Genomic DNA, 24672 nt, shown 5'->3' on the forward strand with positions numbered 1-24672 from the left:
ATTGATTTTGTAATGGTTGCAAGTTCTGTGAATACACTAAAAACCATTGCACTGAACATCTTAAGTGGGGGCATTATATTTTATGTAAGTTGTATTTCAATAAAGCTGTTAAAAGAGGCAACAGGAACTTTTCTAAGATTCCTGAAAGAATTTCTAAGATTCTAAGAATCTTAGAATTTCTAAGATTTCTAGATTCCTGATTTCATTGTCCTGAAAACTGATTGTTGTTCCTAGACCAAGGAAAGCCATAATTAAAAAGGAAAATGGTCCAGACAAACATCTCTCCTTTGCTGTCCTGGCCGCTCCTCCCTTGCAGTATATTTAATAAAGTTCTAGCTCCTTTGTTTTGCCTTGGGGGAATTCTTTCATTGCCTGCACCACGAGCCTCCACCCAATCTGGAAGCCCCACATTTTGTGGCCCGAATGGAGAACCTCTGCCGGGTTGAGAGTCTTCCCAGATTATTTTGGAATTTCTTGGGACTTTCCCTCAGTGGACCAACTCTAGTGCTCCTTGGGGGAACTGACAGCCTTGGCGAAGGTTACTCCTTAGTGAGGCTCTGAAGCCCCCGGGGGAACCCACCAGACTGTCCTTGCTGAAAGGGTGAGGGATTTCCCCTCTTGTCCTTGGGAAGGATCCTTCTCTCGCTTTCCTTTCTCTTTTTGGCTCTTCTGCAGTCAAACCCTAGTACTCCTCAGACAACTGAAGATCTCTGGCCAGGACAGCTCCCCAGTTTGGTCTAAAGGTCTGAGGGCAGAGAGGTCAAACTGCCTGTGCCTGTGAGGGCGAAGGACCCCTTTCCTCTCCCCTCCCACTCCATCCTCCTGAGGTCTCTGTTCCTAACATGCGTGCAGTAAAAACTTGTCTAGGGGAAATCTGTACACATTATAGACTGGGCTGGGACCCTTTCCTGATACTGGCTGACTCAGCTGCCTTTGCTTCTTTTGCCCTCCACCCCCTTTTTCCTTTGTTCTCTTGGATCCAGCTGCCATTCTGATCTACAGGCAAAATACGTTCCTATGCGCCTGAGTAAATCCAACAATTATATATACAAATAATGATTCCAGCCCATGCCATTGGAGGGTCCCCTCCCTCTAAATCCCATGGACCTAGCCACCAGGGAATTTCACTCAAATCTCGTATCAGCACAATATAATACCATGCTCTGGTCTATAACTGCATAGAAACTCTGATGGCCCCACAAGCTTAGGTAGGGAAAGCATGTTTCTCCCCATCCAAGGTGAAGCTGCTACTGAAGATGAGTCTTCCACTCAAATGCCAAAGACTTGTCATCATTGATCTGTCGGGAGGGAATGTCGAGGCTGCTTATAGGCAACAGGCTTGAGGAATGGAAACCCAAGAAAGCCAAAAGGGCCCACAGTGACCACTGGGCTGAATGCAAACAGGCTCATTAAGCCACTCACCTCAAGACAGCCATAAGCCTTAGCTGACCAATGGGCTACTTAAACTGGACACAGTTACCAAAAAGGAAGACTCCATATGTTCTCATACTCCCATATGCCCCCCACCAATTTAGCCCCTGCCACTATGTCCTGGTAGACAGTCTCTCCTTGCTCGCTGCTCCCTTATAGTGTATTCAATGAACTTCCATCCCCTTTAAATTAAAAAAAAAAGAAGAAAGAAGAAAGAAGAAGAAAGAAAGAAGAAAATGGCCTGCATGGTTGACACCATACAGTGTCCTCATTACCTATAAGCTATAGGAAAGAGCACCAACAAAAAATCTAATCAAGTCTAACCTTCTGAAATATATATATATATATAGATATATCTATATATATATATCACTGTAGGTAATTCAATCTATTCAAATGATTCAAATCAGCCTATCCAATAAATATATTTAAATATAAATCTATATCTAAATTTTGTCAAGTATGAATAACATCCTCTTCGCTAAAAAAGTAAGCTTCTGGTGTTATGGGATAGTATGTTACTTGAAAGATTATTAAATAAATCCAATTAGTCTTTCTTGTTGGTTGCTTAATTTTATTTTTTTTCGAAGATTTTATTTATTTATTTGACAGAGACACAGCGAGAGAGGGAACACAAGCAGGGGGAGCAGGAGAGGGAGAAGCAGGCTTCCCACAGAGCAGGGAGCCCAATGTGGGGCTCAATCCCAGGACCTTGAGCTGAAGGCAGATGCTTAACAACTGAGCCAGTCAGGCACCCCAGTTGCTTAATTTTAAAGTAGTTTCCAAAAGACTGATAACATGGTCATTAGCCTGGTAAAGGTTGTCAAGTGTTAGTGACATATCTGAGGTGCTGGCAAAAATTAGGAAAGATGAATGCTAGGCCCCCCTGCTTCTTACTAGCTATTTTGACCTAAGCAACTCACTCTTTGAGCCTATGTCCTAACTTATAAAGTAGAGATAATGATATTAGATTGATATTAGACTGACTACCTTACAGGATCAAATGAACTGTGTGTGAAAATACTTCAAACAAGTTAAAATCCAGGCAAATGTATATCTGTTCTCAGTTAAGCTAGATGCCATTTAGTTTGCTTAATTCCCATGATAATGGTTAAGAAGGTAGCATTCTGTAAAAATGTTCTCTCTTCACTGCCTAAAATGCCATTTGTATGCACAGTGGACTTGCCAAGCTTGTTCTGAAGCCATCAGGATATGTGGCTATCAGTTTAATATCTTTAAGAACACTGTTCCTAGAAATGTCGTTGCAAATGCCCTGAAAAGCCCTCTTCCAAATATGAAATAGGCTTACAGGTTAAAACTGGGCATCCAGGAGATGAGGACTGGTAATAACACTGCCATCTTATCAGAAAAGGTTAAGAAGGGACCTCCAATCTCAAATTATAAGATGTTTGGAACACATCACATTTTGTCAACCAAATAAAGAAAATGAAGTTTAATTTCCCAAATTTTTATTAAAAAGGGACTCTCATCAGATATCTTATTGCAAAGATGAGATCTCACAAAAGAGCAGCAAAGTTTGCTGTAATAATAAGCTTAAAATAAGTATAAATTCTTTTTTGCAGTTCTTGAACTTGAGAGGTTTTTGTTATTAAAAAATAAAAAGAAAGGTGTTTGCTTTTTTCCATGAGTCATGGACATCTTCCCACAAGAATTTCTATTCATTGAATAACCTGTCAAAATGAGTGGGGAGGAGGAGTCGGAGGTGGAGAGGGAAAAGTGGGGGCGCTCACTTAAGTCTCTGAAAAACTAGAAAAACAATTCTCAGTAATTTCTTAAAATCTTTATTATCTGGTAATAAATGTAAAAACTGCCATTTCCCCCTTAAATCTTAGTCTTTACTTTGTACCTTAAAAGAATGAAAATAACTCTACCCAATTAGCCACAATAGTGCCATGGCAGATGCAAAGTTAAAACTAAAAAGAAACTTTTAAGCATATTCCATACGTTTGGTTACGGCTACCTTGACTGGATATTTTTTAGATCAAATTTCTCCTTAGGTAGCATTTTCGTTTTAGAAAGTGCTGAGGTAACTGTCTAGGAGCAGAATATGTCTATGTGGCACTCCTTTCCAATTGAAAATATTTTAGAGTTAACAAAACTGAACATGACAAAAATATCCCAAGTACAGTACTAATTCATTAGCATTTCCCTGGCATGTTTCCCTTCGGCATCTTTGCATACACACAGGAGTCAGTCTTGGAGGGCAAGGGGGGAACAAGGGCACTACTTGGTTTTTTGTTTAGCTCCATGAGAGCTAAACAGATGTGTGTCCAGTGGTAGAAGTATTCGATGACAGTATTACCAAATTCCCATACTTCGATTCGAGAATGATCTGTACCAAGAAAAAAAAAAGTTAGTGTGGATAGTTTTGCACTTTTTTTTTAAATTTTTTTTTTTTTAAGATTTTATTTGTCAGAGAGAGAGAGAGAGAGAGAGATCACAAGTAGGCCGAGAGGCAGGCAGAGGCAGAGGGAGAAGCAGGTTCCCTGCTGAGCAAGGAGCCCGATGCGGGACTCGATCCCAGAACGCTGGGATCATGACCTGAGCCGAAGGCAGCCGCTTAACCAACTGAGCCACCCAGGCGTCCCTAGTTTTGCACTTTTATTATTAAAATATAAGTTTCAGTTTAATGAGGAAAGTTCGTCAGATATTCTTTGAGTCAAAACCATAGCGGAATTTTGTTTATGCAATTATCAGAAAACAGATAAATGAATTTTGGTATATAGACCATTGTGGATAAATCTCAAAAACATATTATCAAAAAAAGTAAGTTGTAAAATAATGTGTTCTTGGGGGCACCTGGGTGGCTCAGTCAGTTAAGCGTCTGCCTTCGGCTTCGTTCCTGATCCTGGGGTCCTGGGATCCAGCCCCACATGAGCTCCCTGCTCAGTGGGAAGTCTGCTTCTCCTTCTCCCTCTGCCCCTCTTCCCTGTACATTCTCTCTCTCAAATAAATAAACAAAATCTTTTTTTTTTAAATGTTCTTTTGGATACAATTAAAACACAATTTAAAACCCTGTAAAATAATATTATATTGTTTATGGATTCATAAACACGTAGTCAAAGCAAGAAATCATGCATAAAACTGATAAACATCAAATTCGTAATAGTGTTATCTCTAGAGAGGAAGAAAGGAGAATGAGATCAAGGAGAGGTAGAAAGTCTCAACAGTTTCTGTAATGTTTTATTTCTTTAAAAGTGTCTGACTCATACATAATATTAAGATTGAATATAGCATACGGCTCTGTAACCTCTATAAGTTTCTAACTTCTTCTTCTTCTTTTTTTAAGTAAACTTTACACCCAACACGGGGCTCAGACTCACAACCCTGAGGTCAAGAGTCGTGTGCTCTTTGGGCTGAGCCAGCCAGTACCCCTCTAACTTCTATGTTTAAAATATTTCCTAATTAAAAAATATTTTAGAATATGTAATGACTGCACAACATGATGTTTCATTTGTTAAACTGTAAACTATTAAACTACCAGATATAAAAGTTACTTTTCTCCAGGAGTCAATCACTAATATTCAGACAGAATGACCCAAATAAAAAAAGACTGTGCTTTAAAAGTTGAACAGATCTGGGTTCCAGTCGTGGCTCTGTACCAGCTAGTTCTGTGACTTTGAGCCATCCACTTAATTGCTGGTTTCATCTTCCATAAAACAGGGATGATACCTCAGAACTGTTACAAGTATTAATGAGAAAACATATGCAACAATCTGTTACAGAGTAGTTGCTAAAAAATATTAATTACCTTCCTTCTTTCGGGTGACTCTCATCCTCAGCTCGATGTTTTATTCATTTTTGTTACTCCTATTGTCTTTCACAGTGCCTAACTCAATAATGTTTGCTAATTTGAGTTGAATAAACCATTAAATGATACTTATACTTGAATAAGAGTTTTAAAATATCATCTTCTATCCAATGGCTCATTAACAACAATGACAGTTATGTCCCTCCTGGGTATCTATTAGGATGACAGAACATGTTTTATTTCCCTGTATTCTATCCTTTCTCTCTATGAAAGAACAAGATTCCCTGAATTAGATGTACCCTTTCTATTGTTTTGAAGTTTTGACCATGACAAAAGGTACAATACGAGACATGTAAGGCACATAAAAGGCGGGAAATATTCACGTCTCCATTTTTATTTGAGGGTGACTTTAAAATATAGGGGTCCAATTTTCAAAAATTCTTTTAACACTCACAGAAACACCGTCTTTCTTCTAAATTGTAATTGTTCAAGAAATGTTGAGACAACAAGAAATTACAGAGAAATTAAGTTAGGTTTTTCAAATGTTAAAAGTCTTTTCAGATAATAGCTCAGTATCATAAATGACAATTATGAATAAAAACAAAAACAGTTGCTGGTCATGAGAGCACATTAAAAATACCTGATCCATCTCAAGTTATGGGCAATACTAGAACAATGAACACACGTACTTAAAATACTGAGGTGCATTTGTTATAATTGATCCCTTTTTGTATTAATTAGCTTCCTGGAACCTTTACAAGGTAATACTATAGGCTGCAAAAATTACTTTGATGATCTTAATGTTCCAATGTCATGAATCTAAAGTTTATCCCAGGTTTCATTCCTAAAATCAATCTTAACTCATTTTCTGAGCTATCAGCTCTGCTGCACCCATCAGTTTTTATTCTGCCCTTCCCAAATCCCCATTAAGAGCCGTGTTCCACAGATGCCTGTCACAGTGTTCTTATCTGAACATCCAAATGAAACAGACCCCTATCTGCAGCCATTATTAAGCTAGTCAGCCATCTCCACGGTGATTCCAGGACATGAGGATGGGGAGGGAGGCCTCTCCCTTTCACAAGCCCCTTTTGCTTATTTCCTGTCTTTTTGTTACCGGGAACAGAAGCTCTGGACCTATCTGGACTGTGGTTCCTGTTTGCCCGCGTTTTCCAATGAGAGATTGATGTGTTAACAACTGGCTGTAACGATTTCTCTAATGAAGCCTCCTTGGCTCTGGAGGGGGTTTCCATTGACAACGGTTGAGCGCTATTGCCCTCTTGTGGTGGAGAGATGCCAGCTTGTGCAGCTTGGCCGGCGACAGAGTGCACGGACGTGGTAACTCATTCAAGCAGATACACTACTTTTGTTTCTTTCCTAACCATAAGAAATTCTACATATATTTTTTGCGTTGCCTTGGTAAGGGTTGTAATAGATTACCTGAAGACATCTCAGCTAAAAGAATGGCTGGGTCAACCTTTGAATCCGTTCATGAACCTATCAACTCAGAAACATTTGATGGTATTTTTGTAGGTTTTAGTTTAATCAAACTTATACAAGGAATTGATTTTGCTGAAGACATCGGGATGTTCTAGGGTAGTTCTAATTCAAACTCCCTTTATGGATCACTGCTTTCACACTAGAAGAGTTAAATCCTTTGGGGGAATTACAATTGGAAAAATGGGTGAAGCAAAAATAATGATGTATTTAAGCATCGAGTTCCAAAGTTAAAGTGTAACTGCTCCTTTCAACTAGTAACCCAAGATCAGCAGTATTTCTTGAATGTTCCTTTCCTTATTATGAGTTCTTAGTTTTCGTTCCTTTCTTTCTATTGTTTTATATACCCTATGCCACCTTTTAACATTACTGCCATATGCAATGAGCTGAATGTCCAGGCCACACTGTATACTTAAAAGGGCATGTGTGTGCATATTTCAGTTTTTATGTGGGTCAGAAAACTCATATTTGACATGGTAGTCGGGCACTTAATATGTCATTGTTAATTTAACATGGTCTGATATGCTGCTTCCAGCTTATCAGGAAGGACTCACTGGTAAGTGGGGAGGTAAAAATACACGTTTTCTTGAATTATCTGAAGTTGGGTAGAATTTTGTTCCACGTGGAACACTGAGTTCTTACAGGTGTATTAGTTTAAAAATTTCTGTATGGTATATCACATTGTATTGGCTTGTTTTCATGATACAGCTATAAATCAAGTGTGGAGAATTGAAATCAATGCAATTTACTTTACAAACATTTGTAGTTTAATGCAGTGGCCTCTGAACTCTTTTGACTATGTGCCTCCATCAGTAACAAAGTTTGAGCATGAGCCCCGATATATGTTTGTTTATGTTATTTATTTTGAAATATTTAAAAACAAAACATAGAAGTTAGGCAATAGTGGGATAAAATAATACAAATAAAAGTTCCACGATATTTTTCTTACACCCAAAGGTACAGGTATCAGTTATTTGCTCCTTCTGTTTTCTCCTTTTTGTCTGGAGCTTTGTGGAGAAAGCTTATAGAGGTCTCTATATTCAGTAAACATTCTCACGCTTTCCCCGTTTTCACTCTGGTACTCTCCATCTCGACTGTGTCTGATGTCCCCCAGCCCAGAGACCTACTGTGTTACCCTCTCTGAGAAACAAATTTCTAGTGTTGGAGAGAGGAAGTTGTCCAGTGGTGTGTTGTAGAGATGAGATGCAGAGACCAAAACACTAAAACAGAAAGAAAGGACAAATGACAGGGAAAAGAAAACTCCAGAAAGAATTATCATTAATGCCCTCAGAGAGAGAAGATGTTGCACTCATGAAACATGAACAAGATGTTGTGCAAAGGAAGTATTTAGAGAACCAAGGCTCTTAGACCTTAAAACATGCAGAAACAAGAATTCAATAAGACTAGAAGATCAGGTTGACAGAACGTCTCGGCAAGTGAAACAAAGGGACAAAAGATGGAAAATAGGAGAGAAAATATAGGGAGTTGAGAGACTTCATCTAGGAGAGCCAATGTCTGAATAATAGGAGTTCCAAAGAAGGAACACAGAAGAGGGAGGGCAGGGTCACCACCACCTTCTGGGTCACCTTTATGTAAATGAGAAAAAGACACCTAGCATGGATGAATGCACTCTGTGAACCCGGCTTGGTAAACAGAAAAAGGTGTGGAAAGAAAAGGATGCCCCTCCTCTAAGCAGACATAGTCTTAAGCTAAGGCACACATTTGAGGAAATGGAATCCTGGTTAGATTTCAGCCCCCAGCCACCTCCTCAGCAGGGCACCTTTGTGCAGTGCACAGAGGGCACAGCCTTCGGTCGCAACACGGATGCCATGGGAGAAATCACACGGAACTTAAGGACCTGAGTGTCACAAGAGAAAAGGCCCAGTGAATGGTCAGAACAATGGATGCAAACAGCCGCATATCAAAGCATAGTCTTATGAAATTTCAGTCTTGGGGGAGAAGGGGAGTGATTCTCCAGCTTCTAGAAAGAAACAAAACAAAACAAAAACAAAGAGGTCACATGCACAGTGTCAGGTTTCAGAAAGACTTTAGACATCTCAAAGGCAATCTTGGATGTTTTCAAGTTTCTTCAGACAATGTAGCTACTTCCTCCAGAAGTTAAACAGAGAGTTTCCATATGACTCAGTAATTCCACTCCTCCTCATACACCCAAGAGAACTAAAAGCACACACTCCCACAAAACAAATGGTTATAGCAGCATTATATACACAATAGCTAGAAAGTAGGAACCACCCATATGTCCATCAACTGATAAATGGATGAATAAAATTTGGTATAACCATATAATAGAATATTACTCAGCCATAGAAAAGGAATAAAGTACTGATACATAGACCAAATATGAACCCTGAAACATTATGCTAAGTGAAAGAATCCAGATACAAAAGGCAACCTATTGTATGACTCCGTTTATATGCAATGACTAGCTAAAAAAGGCAAATCTTAGAGACAGAAAGTAGACTAGTGGTTTCTAGGGGCTGCGGTAGAGAAGGGCCAGGGACAGTAACTGCTAATGGGTTCTGGGTTTCTTTTTTTGGAGCAGTGAAAATATTCTAAAATTAGATAGTGGTGATAGTTGCAAAGCCTTGTGAATATACTAATAATTACTGAGTGGTACACTATAAATTGGTGAAATTTGTGCTCTGTGAATTATAATCTCCATTTCTCAAGAAAGAAAAGGAGGCACTGTCTTTAAGATTATGTTCCCTGGCAAACTACAAATCAAATATGAGGGCTGAATAAAACATTTTCAGACATGAAAGGGCTCAAAAAATTTACCATTCACCCACGCTTTCTCAGAAAACTACTGGGGATCTGCTGCCTCTGAACAAGACAAAGTAAACTCCTATGATAGCAACAGAATGAATTTCAGGAAGGCAGCCGAGTAGCAGGTTTGGGGTGGAGGAAGATCCTAGATAGAAAGAGAATTATGATCTCTAGAATGGATGTCTTGAAGAAAGAAAAAAAAAGGAACTAAAAAAGTCATCTGATAAAACTTTTCCCCAAATTTCCCTTTTGGGAAGTTAGATGGAAAGACATGTGGATGGGGTAGGAATTATCAAGAAATACCAAGACAATTCAGCAATTATACATATATATATGCTAATTATTTAATTCAGGATAAACAAAAAGTGAAAAAGGAGCATCCAAATATGTTATGGTGTTCAGCTATAGATAATATTTGCATAGGCAAAAATCATGTCAACACTGCATTTTGATTTAACCTCAAATGGTAATATAATTACTTGGGAAGATAGGATAAGAGAATGGTAGTACAACAGAACTAAATTTTCATCTGTAATAAGAGGAAGTCAATTGACAAGGTTGAAACTGATGAATGAAAAGATAGCAATATTGTATAATATTAGAAATAAAGAAATGTGCCAGTGTCCGAAGAAACAGTCAAAAGTAGGTGGCGGGGGGGGGTGGCACCTGGGTGGCTCAGTGGTTAAGCGTCTGCCTTCAGCTCAGGTCATGATCCCAGGGTCCTGGGATCGAGCCCCACGTTGGGCTCCCAGCACAGGAAGCCTGCCTCTCCCTCTCCCACTCCCCGTGCTTGTATTCCCTCTCTCTCTCCCTCTCTATCTCTCTGTCAAATAAATAAATAAAATCTTAAAACAGTGCGCCTGGGTGGTTCAGTGGGTTAAGCCTCTGCCTTTGGCTCAGGTCATGATCTCAGGGTCCTGGGATCGAACCCCGCATCAGGCTCTCTGCTCAACAGGGAGCCTGCTTCCCCCTCTCTCTCTGCCTGCCTCTCTGTCTACTGTGATCTCTCTCTCTCTCTGTTAAATACATAAATAAAATCTTAAAAAAAAAAAAAAGAAACAAAAGGGTCAGAAAGAATTGCCTCTGGTGAGGGGAACTGGGGACAGTGAGAAAAGAGAAGAGGGATGAGCTAGTTGTTGGAAGGCTTTTAGTTCTTTTTGACTTTTTAAAAATACCTTAATAGGGGCGCCTGGGTGGCTCAGTGGGTTAAGCTGCTGCCTTTGACTCAGGTCATGATCTCAGGGTCCTGGGATCAAGTCCCACATCGGGCTCTCTGCTCAGCAGGGAGCCCGCTTCCCTCTCTCTCTCTCTCTGCCTGCCTCTCTGTCTACTTGTGATCTCTCTCTGTCAAATAAATAAATAAAATATTAAAAAAATAAAAAAATAAAAATACCTTAATAAAAATATAATTTTTCTAATCCTTCATGATAAAAGATTATTTAATATCCACTAAAATGAAAAAAATGTGTCAAGGAAATCTTGCAAATTACATATGCCTTAAATAGAAAAGTGTTCTCATTAAACTGATTTTTAGCAGGCTTTATCAGATATTAAAGCATCAGTGATGGTAGCTAGACAAATAAAACCAGGTTGTTTCTCTAAATTCGATGACTATTGTTGGAAAACTTTAAAATTTAAAATCAAAAGGAATGGTAAGGAGCAGAAAGAGAATTCATTATTTGACTTTTTTCTCCTTTCTTCTTCCCCCCTCGAGGACTTGGAGTGGAAATGGAAGGGGTCTGCATGCATAGGAAATGGGTCAAGCATCAAGGCCCCAAGTCTTTACTGAACCACAAGATAGTTTCCCACACAGTGTGTGAATGAATACTTGTCCAATATCTTCACTAATAGGGCCCTTTAAGAGGGTTGTTTTTTTTTTTTTTTTCCAGGACAAAAGGAATCTATTCTGAAACTGAATGAGATGTTTCCTCCTCTGAGCCTGACATCTGGGAGCATTTCATAAAAGGCACACTCCAGGCTCTCTGTTAAACTCAGGTCTACTGTGATTGCAGCTTTCTTCCTACAGGTAGGAAAACATCAAAGCCCAGCAGGAATCACCATCCAAGAAACTAGGTCTAAGAAGGTAGTAGAGAACTGCAAATCCAAACCAGTGATAGTCTACAGAGGATCCAAATTAATAGGACAAAACAATGTTCTTGGTATCTTTTTATCCAGTTCACTTTGACTCATTTAAAAGAACCAGGCACGGGGCGCCTGGGTGGCTCAGTCAGTTAAGCATCTGCCTTTGGTTCAGGTCATGATCCTGGGGTCCTGGGATTGAGCCCCGCATCAGGCTTCCTGCTCAGTGGGGAGCCTGCTTCTCCCTCTCCCTGCCGTTCCCCCTGCTTGTGCTCTCTATCTCTCTCTCTCTGACAAATAAATAAAATCTTTTAAAAAATGAAAAGAACATGGCACAACCTCACAGTTGGGATTCAGTTCAGTGCTGTATTCATATTGATTATTTCTGGAAAGTGGGAGAATCTTGTGGAACACTCCTGTCTCATCTTCAGCCGTGGGGAATGGAGACATGTTCCACTCTTGTCATGGAGGGAGCTAGAGAGTAGCACTTAGGGAAAGATCACCTGGGGAAGGTGAATCTTGAAGACAGAGTTAATCAGGGCTGCGAGTCTGGCAGCCCTTTCTTCTGACGGTGGGGTATCTCCCTCCATGGCTGTCTTTGGAGGATCATTGTGGTGAGTTTCTTTATAGATGGTAATGACACTGAGGCTCTGGCTGCTTTGACATAGGAGGAGCTCTAGGGCTCTTGTAGGGTAAGTGAAGGATTGGGGAATTCCTGCAGAGACCAGTGCCTGTGGACTTAAAGACCCTTGGATTTAGACATGGGGGAGAAGTATGGCCAGAAATACAGGCTCTAGAGACCAAAGTGATTCTGGTCACACTTGAAATGAGAGACAGTGTTTTTGCTTCTAGATCTGAGAACGTTTCCTGGTAGACAATGTCTGTCCAAACCCCCAGGGAGGGGAACATGGGAAAGGTATGGGAAAAAAGGTACAGAAAAAGCTGGCAAGGTTGGCAGCAGAGGTTCAAAGTAGAGTGAGGAGACTAGATCAGGTCAGGTCAGGTCAGGTCATGGGTCTTCAGGTAGAAGAGGCCAACTTCTGGGAGTGCTTTTGATGCATTATTGCACGCACAGCTGTCTGGGTCCTGGTCCATTGGTCACCTGAGTCACCAGGATCCCTATAGGCAAGTATGTCAGCAACATTCATGTGCAATGGCACAGCCTTGGGAAGCCAAGCCTGCTGGACAAAATTGCTCAATGCTCCTTCATAGATGATTGCCTCAATCTAAAGGTGGGATTCTGCTGCCCGGAACTCCACCAGAATATAAAACACCCCTTTCTAGAAACGCAAATCAAAATCATAATGAGATATCATATCACCCCTGTTAGAATGGCTATGATCTGAAAGACAAGAAGTAACAAATATTGACGACAATGTGGGGAAAATAGAACCCTTGTACACGGTTGGTGGGAATGTAAATTGGTAGAGCCACTATAAAAAACAGTGTACGTTCCTCAAAATATTAAAAATCGAATCACCATAGGATCCAGCAATTTTGCTTTTGGGTATATAACCAAAGGAAATGAAATCACTACCTCAAAGGGAATCTGCACCTCCGTTTTGTTTTTTGCAGCATTACTCACAAAAGCCAAGACATGTAAACAACCAAAGTGTCCATCGATGGATGGATGAAGAAAACATGGTGTCCATATAAGCTATGGAATATTATTCAGTCATAAAAAGGAGGAAGTCCTGTCATTTGCAACAACATGGATGGGCCTGGAAGTCATTATGCTAAGTGAAATAAGCCAGACAGAGAAAGGCAAGTGCTGTATGATCTCACTCCTATGCGGAATCTGAAAGAACTGAACTCATAGAAACAGAGAGTGGATTGGTGGTTACCCGAAACGGGGGTTAGGCGTTGGGGGAAATGTGTGAAGATGGTCAAAAGGCACAGACTTCTGGTTATAAGATAAATAAATTCTGGGAATGTAACGTAGAGCCTTGTGATTATAGTTAACAATATTATACTGTACATTTGAAAGTTGCTAAGAGAGTAGATCCTAAAAGTTCTCCTCATAAGAAACAAATCTCGTAACTATATGAGGGGATGGTTGTTAATTAAACCTATTGTTTTTTTTGTTTTGTTTTTTTAAAGATTTTATTTATTTGACAGAAAGAGGGATCACAAGCAGGCAGAGAAGCAGGCAGAGAGAGAGGGGGAAGCAGGCTTTCTGCTGAGCAGAGAGCCAGATGTGGGGCTCGATCCCAGGACCCTGGGATCATGACCTGAGCTGAAGGCAGAGGCTTTAACCCACTGAGCCACCCAGGCGCCCCTAATTAAACCTATTGTGGTGACCATTTCAAATCATTATGTTGTACACCTTAAACTAATATCATGTATATGTCATTGTATCTCAATAAATCTAGGACCAAAAATTAAAAAATAATAAGTAAATGTGTAATGTTTTCTAAACATTAAAAATATATATTCCTTTCTAGAACTAGGATGTAGTAGAGTGAAAGTTGGCAGCAGAAGTCCTAAGAAAGTGTGGACACATCACCAGCCCCGATTTTACCTTCTTGGCAAAAATCCTTAGTTTGAAAGGTGTGGTGGGTTAGGAGCTATGTTAATAGTCCCTCTGCAAGATGGGCCGAAGGGACAGATACTGTTGGTATTTCCTGCTGAGTAGGGCTCTTGAATGGGGCCCGAGTTAACACTGCTAGAAGGCTCAGATACATTTTGAGCAACAAATTGCCCTTCCAGAAGGTTCCTATTTTTCCTGTACAAACAGAAAGTTACCCCAATACGTTCCCCTTCCTTTCCTCAAATGGAGAGCTTAGAATTTCCTGATACAATTGCATCTGAAGGAGAGGGGGTTGGTATCTGGGTGGCCTGTGAGCTTTCTTGATTGCTGCAGAGACCATGACAACGCTCCAGCTTTGGCCCAGGTGGTAGGGGAACTTGGTGGGCGGGGGGGGGGGGGGCGCTATTGAGTTGTGACTGAATCCACTTCTGTCAACTGCAGTTGGAGTTCCTGCCACCTGAGGACACTGTTGGAAAAGAGAAAGTGGTGGGAGCCTTGCCGATCCAGGCTGCTTGGGAATTGGCCAGCACAATTTAAATGTGGGGTCAGGCAAAGGAGGCGGAAATTTGCATGTTTTCTCGAACAAAGGAGCGAAAATGAGTAATGGGAGGTGGTTCTGATAGGTAAGTCGGAGGTAGAACCTGCCTTGGGATGACGTCACAGAATATGTTTCTGGGGATGAGGTGATTAAGGGCAGGACACAAATCCTGAACACACTTGCAAAATGGAGGGTGGGAGGGCTTGCTCCATATCCCCAGCCCCGATTCGACAGAAGGACTAGATTGTTCAGTTGTGAGTGCCCGCGTCCTCGCCCAAGAATAGGAAACATCAGTCGGAGAGGACACAAGTGAGCCCAGCAGCAGGGTGTGGTTCTCAGCTGAGGGGCGGGTGCGTTCGGGGCGACCAAAGTGGAGCAGGGGGCACAGGGAGAATGTCAGTTGGACCAACGGGTCTCACGTGGTGGGGGAGGGTGTTCTGGGGCTCATGGTGGGGACTGTATCTACTTTAAAGGCACTGACCTAGAGAATATTTCTTCTGGATTTTAAGTCTTTAGTGAATTGTGAGCAAACAAAGATGGAACGAGTAGAGACAGAGATCCAGTAAACAAGTATTAGTTTTTGTTGTGGCTGATATTACTGTTTCCCTTGAATAGCACCTTAAAAGGAGCGATCCGTGTGACATCTGTGAATTAATTCAGAGGCTCCCGAGAATCAGCCCAGAGTCCTAAGGTACAGTAGGAATCACTCCAAATAGAAATTCTAATCTTTATTCATTTCACTCATGGTCCCCAAGAACTCATGTTAACTTTTCTCTGGACGTCATCTTCTCTCCTCTTCCCAGCCCTCCCAAACTTCAGACAGTACCTTGCCTTCCTAGACCAGAAGATCTCTCTCCCTTCTCTGTCTGCCCCGGCTCACTGCTATTCCTTCCCCTGCCACAACCACCTCGAGGACTGTGGTGTCTTCCTCTGGGTTGCCTTTCCTGACCTTTTCTCCTCAGAGTCTCTCTGGTTCTGAGCCTCTTGACCTCGTATACATCTCAGAAGTCTAGAAACCCGTCTGACTTAGTCCTGAGTCTCCATAGACAGTAGGAAAGGGGGAAGGGAAGGAAAGGGACAGGTTTAGCCATCACTTTCTACAGAGCCATTTTCTCAACTGATGATTAGTTTTTGCTAAGAAACAAACAAAAAAAAGAAACAAATTTTAAATTTATTCCTTATTGGTCCATTCACACAAACGGCCTGAGATCTTTGGGGAGATGACATACACCCGTGGAGGAATGTATGCTTGTATAGGTATATTTACTCTTTAAAAAAATTTTTTAAAATTCTGGTATGGTTAACATACTGTATTATTTTAGTTTCAGGTGTACAGTATAATGATTCCACAATTCTATATATTACTCAGTGCTCATCATAAGGGTTCTCTTAATCCCTTCACTTATTTCACTCTGGATATTTACTCTTTTTTTTAAAAAAAATTATTTATTTACTTGAGAGAGAGCAAGAGAGAGAGAGCACTGAGGGAGAGGGAGTAGGAGGCTCCCCACTCAGCAGGAAGCCCAATTCGGGGCTTGATCCCAGGACCCTGAGATCATGACCTGGGCTGAAGGCAGATGCTTAACCATCTGAGCCACCCAGGCACCCCTGGATTTTACTCTTATATGTGACCTGTTCTCTCTGGCCAAAGAGCTCATCACGTTCTCCAGCTTGGAAGTCTCCCTACTCTTGATTCCTGCTGATTCTCCTTCTCCAAAAAGTCTGTTAGTAGTCTACAAAGAGTCATGATCTGTTCTTTTCTTTGGTTCTTCAATGAAACCCAAAGATAGTAATAGCTTTTCTTAATGTGCTTGTTTTCCATCCTCACTGAAGCCCCTATTCACTTCTGTTTGTTTGTTTTTTTAATAAATAATGCACATGTAGTCAATAAGTGGGAGATGGGTGTGATTTGGAATTCTCAAATGTGTGGCATGAACAGTCACTTTGGGGAATGTGGTCAATTATAGACAAGTGTCTTTAAGAGGACTACAATCAGAACTGTTTTTCCTAAAAATTGTATTTATAAGCCACTTACTTAATTGTAATAAAAAAATCTGAATATCCAAATTGCAACTACGTTTTATTGCTGTTAGATTTGGACCACAATTAAGTGTAAACTTACCTCTGATAAGTTCACTGATGAGTTGTAAATTAACCTGCACATTTTTAGCAGTCGGGTCAAAGTCACAGATATTCACGACTAGGTAACTCTTAACATACTATGAATAAAAGAACAAAAGTTATGGAAGCACCAGCAAGTAAAAGGAGGGCACCCAATTCACCAGTTTACAGAATTCCATGTACATAAATTTTAAAACAGGCAAAACTAATCTATGGTGTTGGAAGTCAGGAATCTGGTCTGGTCACTCTGGAGTGTATGTGTGTGTGTGTGTGTGTGTGTGTGTGGCAGGTGAGGGAGGGGAGAGGGTACAAAGGAAGGCTTCTGGGATGCTGCTGATGTTATTTCTTGATCTAGATGCTGGTTACAAATGTTCACATTATAAATTCTTGCATTTGTACATTTAGAATTTGTGCGATCTTGATTGGTAGACCTAAGCTTGCATGGGTTCTTCTTCGATAAAAAAGAGTGTTTAAAGACAGAAGAAAACAGCTTACCCGTTTACACTTTTCCCAATCTCTGAAGTCACCTGATGATTCCAACTCTGGATGAATGAACAAGATCACGGCTGTCAGGAGGTCATGCACCAGCTTCACGCCAGCTTCCAGCTCCTGGGCCTTGCTCTCTGACAGAGACGAGGACTCTGGTGGGAGATTATAATCATAGAGCAGCAGTGACACAAAGTCGAGGGAGGTGAGCAGGCGGAGGCTTTCCTGCAGCTCTTGCAGCATGATCCGGAAGAAGAGAACCCCTGCCCGCGGGACTTCTCCTACATTTTCAATCTCTGAAACAATATCCCGCATGGTTGGTTAGCCTGTAGAGTAGTTTTTCACAGCATTCTGAGCACAATACAGTAAACTTCTTCCCCCCCCACCCAGGAAAAAGAAGACCATATTCTATGGTTCTAAACAATCTGAGTTTCTCTAGTGATGAAATCAAAACGTGGAAATGGAATGACACCTGGTGAAGCTCACAGGAAGGGGCTTTGAGTAAAGGTAAAAACTGAGGTGTGAGGGTTGGACCTTAGTTTGAATGCCTACTCTCCCTCTTATTAGTTCTGTCTCTCTGAACCCCCTCTTCCTCGCTGTGAGCATGGGGTTGATCCCTACTTCCCTGGTGACCTGTGAGAATTAAATGAGATGATGTATGTAGTAAAAGCACTTAGTGGATAAGTACAGAGTGGATGCTCGAAAGACATGTATTTTCTTCTTTTTTTCTACTTAACCTACCCTGTCTAATGGCAAGAAACCTCTCAGATTAATCCCACATAACATTACTCTATTTATTCTAGGTAGTCAAAGGTTTCCATGCTTCCTTCTTCCCTCCATGATGCCCAAACTGCTTTTGTGTTGAGTAGCCTAGAGGGTGTGGAATCACAAGCACTAGGGTCTAGTTTTAGTTCTGCCTCTAGCTTGCGATTGGGCCATGACTTTCATGGATGTTAGCTTCTTTATATGTAAAACAAAATGCTTCATCTAACTAATACTGTGCAAGATAATGGACAGAGCCCCCAAAGTGGGGTGCAAATCCAGGCTTCTCCACTTGTTAACTGTGTGATTTGGTGCAAGTTGTTTTGTTTCTCTGAATTTTACTTTCCTCACTGATAAAATGAGTTATCACCGTTCACCCAAGAGTTATGGCAAAGACTAATGGAAATTACATACGTAAAGTACTTGCTCCATAATGGGGCATTTAATAAATGCTAGTTCTACTTTGCCTTTATGAGTCCTCCCAGTTTGAAACCATATGATTCCAGCCAAGAAAATGAGATTTCTTACCCTTTGCTCTAATTTATAGACCAACTCATTAGCCCAATACTGCATGAGGGAATTCCTTTCACGTAGAAAGGGCCGTGTACTGTAACAATTCCTTTTAGGAAATGTACTGCAATCTGTGATTTCCCCCCACATTTATTAAACCCAGGAATTCAGATTGTTGCCCCATTCACAATACCTAGGACATAGTTTTTCTTTATTTCTCCAGATATTTCGCCCAGTATTTCGTAACAGGCAGCTTGGACCACCTTCATCATTTTCTGTAGATCTTTAAATTCCCGATACAACAACATTTTACTCCTGCCAATGTTAAAATCAAGAACTCCCAGAGCTTTTCCTGTTCTCTCACGGAGTGGAATTATGATGTGGTTTTCTCCACAGACAGAGGCCAAAACAACTTCGGAACTGTCTGTACACTTGAAGAGGAAGTCTCTGAAACCCAAACCAAACGAGCCTAAGATCATAAAGCATCAGCTTGCTCACAACATTCCGTCCGAACACACGGAGTAGCTCTCTTTCCTGCCAACCGTGCTCCCGCCATGCCAGGCCTTGTTTGACCTGCCTGCATGGCTCCACCCCGAGACTGCGCACAGCTATCTCCCCCAGCTCGCGCATCGGACACACAAGCCTCCTTGACCGATCAGTGTGAAGTCACTCTCCATAGTGAGGCTCTGCTCCGTTGTCTTTGCTACACATATACTTACCTGAAGGTATTTGGTTTTTGTTTATATACTGTCCCGTAAGTGTCGGTTGGATGGTGGATGGAATGAGGGCTGTGTTAGGTCAGGTTCCCTAGAAGCTGAGCCTGAGACAGGAATGCTTACGCAAAGGATGGACTGAGGGAGTGCTTTCTGGAGAAAGCTGTCAAGGTCTGAGAAAAGTAAAACATGGAAGGAGAAGAGACTAATTAAGGACGTGAAGGCTAATTTGCAAGGACGTGGATGGAACTGGAGGGTATGATGCTGAGTGAAAGAAGTTGGTCAGAGAAAGACGATCATCGTAGGATTTCACTCATATGTGGAATTTAAGAAACAAAACAGAGGAGCATAGAGGAGGAGAGGGAAAAATAAAAATAAAATAAAAGGAGATGACATCAGAGAGGGAGACAAACCGTAAGAGACTCTTAACCATGGGGAACAAACTTAGGGTTCCTGGAGGGGAGGGGGGTGTGGGATGGGGTGACTGGGTGATGGGCATTAAGGAGGGCACGTGATGTAATGAGCACTGGGTGTCATATCAACTGATGAATCAGTGAATTCTACCTCTGAAACTAATAATACACTATGTGTTAATTAAATTAAATTAAAAAAGAATGTGAAGGCTAGTCTCAGTCTCATCTCAAGGGGAGCTCTGGAAGGCAAATTGTGCCAAAGAATTTGCCCCACCTTGAGGCAAGGGAGAGGTCTTTTACCAGTCATTGGCTCTAAGATGTTTTGGGTGTGTGTTTACATAACTCTGAGGTGCACCTAGTGAGGCTCCCATCACTCAAGGGCTCTCCTCCAGAGAAGGTTCCAGTTTGAGTCACTAGCAGCTGTACCTGTAGCAGCTGGCAAGAGGTTCATTAGGGCTCTGGGTAGGGCATCAATGGAACTGCTCCCTCCAGGGGCCTGAGATGCTCGTTGAAACATAGTAGCTGCTTCCCTCTGTAGTGAGGTATAGACACATTTCTTCTCTCACCTTCCCAATCTTTTTTTTTTTTTTAATTTTATTTATTTATTTGAGAGAGAGGGAAGGCACCAAGGGAAAGGGAGAAGCAGACTCCCCGCTGAGCAGAGAGCACCATGCAGGACTTGATCCCAGGACCCCGAGATCATGACCTGAGCCGGAGGCAGACACTTAACCGACTGAGCCACCCGGGTGCCCTCCCCCTTCACAATCTACATTGATATTAAGATGTCATTCTTCTGAGGTATCTGAAAAATGTTGGTGCTTTGCATAGCCTCAAAAGGCATATTTATGGTTCATAATAGTAATCCCATAATGCCAGGTAAGATTACGTCCTTTTTTTTTTTTTTTTTTTGCTGTTCCCACCCCTTCCTGTTGCTGAGCTACCACTTTGTGTCCTAATGATAACCACAGTAGTGACGCATCACCCTAAACTTTCTAGGCACAACCATAAAGCTGATTGGTCAACAAAGTTCCTCCAAAGACACCTGTTCTAAGTTATGCAGAGGAATCAAAGGTTATGAGTCTGGGGGTTAAAAAGACTCTCCTAAAACTTTTTTTTTAAATATATATACACATATATATATTTTAAAGACTCCATTTATTTGTTTGACAGAGAGAGAGAGAGAGAGAGAGAGATCACAGGTAGGCAGAGAGGCAGGCAGAGAGAGGGGGAAGCAGGCTCCCCACCGAGCAGAGAGCCCGATGTGGGGCTTGATCCCAGGACCCTGAGATCATGACCTGAGCCGAAGGCAGAGGCTCAACCCACTGAGCCACCCAGGCGCCCCTCTCCTAAAACTTTTGACCACAGCAAGGAATAACTAACTATGTGGAAAAGAGATTAAACCTGAGTGAACAGTCAGGTATGAGGCCAAATTAAGGTTTAATTAAATCTTGTATTTAAATCTTATAATTAAAACATGTATTTAAGTGTCAAGTCAGCCTCCTAGACAGAGCTAGATTACTTTCCACTCAGCTGCACCGACTTCTAACAAGCAGCTTGTCCCTTTTGCAATACGTGTGTCCATCATTAAGATCTGTTTTGCACCTGTCCACAGTTTGTGCACCCTGCATCCCCCAGGTGAAAGGCATTCAAAGGAATCTGGACTGGGTACTTATTAAAGACCATATCCTCTTTTTTAAATAAAAAACACACGTTCACAGGCTTGTTAACATTAAGATGATGAGCTTTGATAAGTGATGTGGGTGTGTTTTTTCACAATCCTGAATTCCATGTTTATAAGAAAAGCGTAGAAAATAAAACACTATCATGCTTAAAAACAGGCAATATAAAATGCCAGTGAAATCTGTTTTCAAAAGGACTGGAAGGGAAAGGAGTTAACACATCCCACGCAGACAGGAATTTTTCCTTGAAAACCCAATTAGAATAGTATTCAGGTGTATACTAATAATAGGCAAACGCTGTGTCTCTCAGAGCTACTAACATGCTACAGGGATGTGTTTTGGCAGAAAGATAAAACAGACATGAAGATATCTTTCATACCTGAAGATGCATGTCTTCCTGAAGATTGTAGGGGGGTTCCTGTGGATTTCTGTTAGACCCAGGTGCCCGGTAACCATCATATTGCGTAAAACATAGTCTGAATCCTTGAAAAGAGGAAGAGATTTCAAACACGGAGAGGAATCATTAGATCTCATTTTCCCATTAAAGGTTTTGGGAACAGAAAAACAGGAAAAAAATTGGGAAACTTTAGGTGATCTCTGGCTTGAAGTAACGGGACATCTTTCTTAGTACCTTTAAGAATGAGGCATTCATGAGAGAAAATTTTCAAATTACAACATTTTTTTAGATGCACAAACTTTTTTTATAATTGTGACAAAACCATATTTTTAATGTGAAGAGTGCATTATAAAACATTTGGAAAATACAGAAAAGTCCAAGGAAAATAAGAACAGTAAAAAATATTCTCCCCTGAGGTCTTTGTCTTTACCATCTCATCAAAACTACCTTGGTCAAGGTCACTAGTGACTCCCTTATTGTGAAATCCATCGATCAAACCCTAATCATCATCTTCTGCTGTAGCAGCATGTGACTCAGTGAACAATTTCCTTCTTGACATGCTTTATTCACTTGGTCTTTGGGACACCACTTGTCCCAAAGTGGGGACTCCTGGTTCTCCCCCAAATCACTTTTCTATTTCTTGCTGCTTCTTTGTCTTCCTCACCTCTAGGACGTTTTTGAACTATAGATTATAACCTAACTATGGGTTATGAAAATATTTTAATGCCTCCCTTTTTTTTAAGAGAGAGAGAAAGCATGCATGCAAGTAGGGAGGGGCAGAAGGAGAACGAGAGACTCTTAAGCAGCCCCCCTCCATCATGGGGGCTCCATCTCACGACCCTGAGATCATGACCTGATTCAAAAATCAAGAGTTGGATGGTTAACTGACTGATTCACCCAGACACTCCATTTTAGTGCCTTTAAAAAACAGCTTTATTGGAGTATCACAGATATACAAAAAACTGCACATATTTGATGGATGCAATTTGATGAGTTTGGAATGAGTCGTGACCAACTTTTTTTGGTAGAGATTATTTATAAGAAAGTAAGATTAACATATCCTGTAAAATATACTAAACTGTAGAAAAGATGAATTCAACTGGAAGAAATAAAAAGGTTTGTTTTTGTTTTTTGACAGAGAGAGAGCACAAGCAGGGGGAAAAGCAGGCTCCCACTGAGCAGGGAGCCCAACATGGGGCTCGATCCCAGGACCCTGAGATCATGAGCCAAAGGCAGACGCTTAACCGACTGGGTCACCCAGGAGCCCCTAAAAAGCGTTTTTTATGTCCACCTTTAAAAAATCCTTTGATTAAAAGGGAAACTGTGATAACAAGATCCATAGGGACAGCATGATGAATGGTGCTCTGGGGAACAACCGCTTCGTAGTGTGGAGCTTCCTCTTGTCATGACCTCAAGTGTTCACCCAAACAGTTTAGATGAAAAATGTTCTCAACAGAGAATCTGGAAAGGTTCTCTGATGTTGGCAATTCAGCATCTAACTTTTCCTAATTTATTTCTTCCATGATTCGTTATTGGGTGTTATATATACTAGACTAAGAGGATTTTTTAGAATCTCACTGTGACTATGTTCCTAAGTTTAAATCTTTAGTCCAAACTAGACAATTCCTCTCCTGTTTCCACCTCTTCCTCCCAAATTGTGTCAGTTCAGCCACTTCTGTTAAGACTGGGAACATAATACGATAATAAGGGCTTCATAAAGAATATGCCTCATAATAAGCTTTTAATTTACTTTTACTTGGACCAAGAAACTACAAATTCATCAAGTGCCTCAGTATTATTCAGTAGTGAGATACCCACTCTAGTCAAGATTTTCTAGGAAACTGTTTAGAGAAAAGGGCTGCGATGGTAGTATCCCCCATTTTCTTTCTTCTGCTACTGGCTTGTTATTTTTTTCCTCCTTACTTTTTCAATACAGGTTTGCCCCACTCTCTGAAAGTAGGAAACCTTTCATGAGCTAAAACAATGTAAAGTGAAGAAGCAGTTACTATTAATTTATACAGAAACATTTTTGAGCATTCCTGGACTCCCCAAATAACCTCTCTTAGGCCTTTCTGATACCTTACAACACATCTTGCTAATGGATGCACAGAATAAATTGAGATAAAGCACAGATGCTCACAAACACAGTTCAAAGGTGTGGCGGCTAGATGCTGAGATGCTGAGTGTGGGTGGGGGTGGGGGTGGGGAGAGGCTAATGGGGCCTCTCTTCCGCTCTGGGGGCTCACTGCAAAACAAACAGTGGACCCTATTTTCACTTTTTACCTTTTTCATAAAAGCAAAAGTTCTCATTGGATTTCTGTGAGTCAGAAAAAAACAGATACTAATGAGAGTCTTTTGTAGAAGAGAAGTGGCCAAACATGAACTTTTGGAAAGCGGGTATCCTACCATCTATTCATTCTCACCTCACGCATTACATATTATTTTGTATTTATCCTCTTGTGCTTTTTTTCTCTTTTGACAAACTTTTTTTTTTAAGATTTATTTATTTGACAGACAGAGATCACAAGTAGGCAGAGAGAGAGAGGAGGAAGCAGGCTCCCTAACTGAGCAGACAGCCCGATGCGGGACTCGATCCCAGGACCCTGAGATCATGACCTGAGCCAAAGGCAGAGGCTTAACCCACTGAGCCACCCAGGCATCCGACAAACATTTTTTTTTAAAAGAATGAGCTAAAATAGAAGAGAAAGTATCCAAAAACATCACATAGTTAAGGTAGGTATTGTTTCGTAAAACTTCTATTTTAAGAGTGTACCTCTGTGTGTGTGTGTGTTTGTCAAGGGTCAGGATACAAAAGGCAAAATATTTTTCATACAGTAGGTCAAAGTCAATTTAATTTTGAGCCACAATGATTCCAAACACTTGACTGTCTCAGGGCTTGGACTTTAGGCTTTTTTTTTTTTTTTTTCCCTAGTCTCACTCATTCCCTTGGTTATTCTATC

At 41.0% G+C, this 24672-nt stretch overlaps 1 protein-coding gene across 1 annotated transcript in view; it reads right to left on the bottom strand.

Moving 5' to 3' along the window:
- Positions 1-3590: 3590 nt before the first annotated feature.
- LOC111151718 (EF-hand calcium binding domain 5) overlaps positions 3591-24672 on the bottom strand; it is a 119408-nt gene continuing 98326 nt past the window's right edge. Inside the window, exons 19-23 of the mRNA XM_022509880.1 lie at positions 21695-21798; positions 18704-18957; positions 17248-17534; positions 16754-16850; positions 3591-3784 (exon numbers count right to left, since the gene is read on the bottom strand). Coding sequence (XP_022365588.1) covers positions 3591-3784; positions 16754-16850; positions 17248-17534; positions 18704-18957; positions 21695-21798 — 936 coding nt within the window. The remainder of the gene's footprint in view (positions 3785-16753; positions 16851-17247; positions 17535-18703; positions 18958-21694; positions 21799-24672) is intronic.

Source organism: Enhydra lutris, unplaced genomic scaffold (assembly GCF_002288905.1).
Source record: "Enhydra lutris kenyoni isolate GAN:26980312 unplaced genomic scaffold, ASM228890v2 scaffoldscaffold26, whole genome shotgun sequence".
In the NCBI taxonomy this organism is placed as follows: domain Eukaryota; kingdom Metazoa; phylum Chordata; class Mammalia; order Carnivora; family Mustelidae; genus Enhydra; species Enhydra lutris.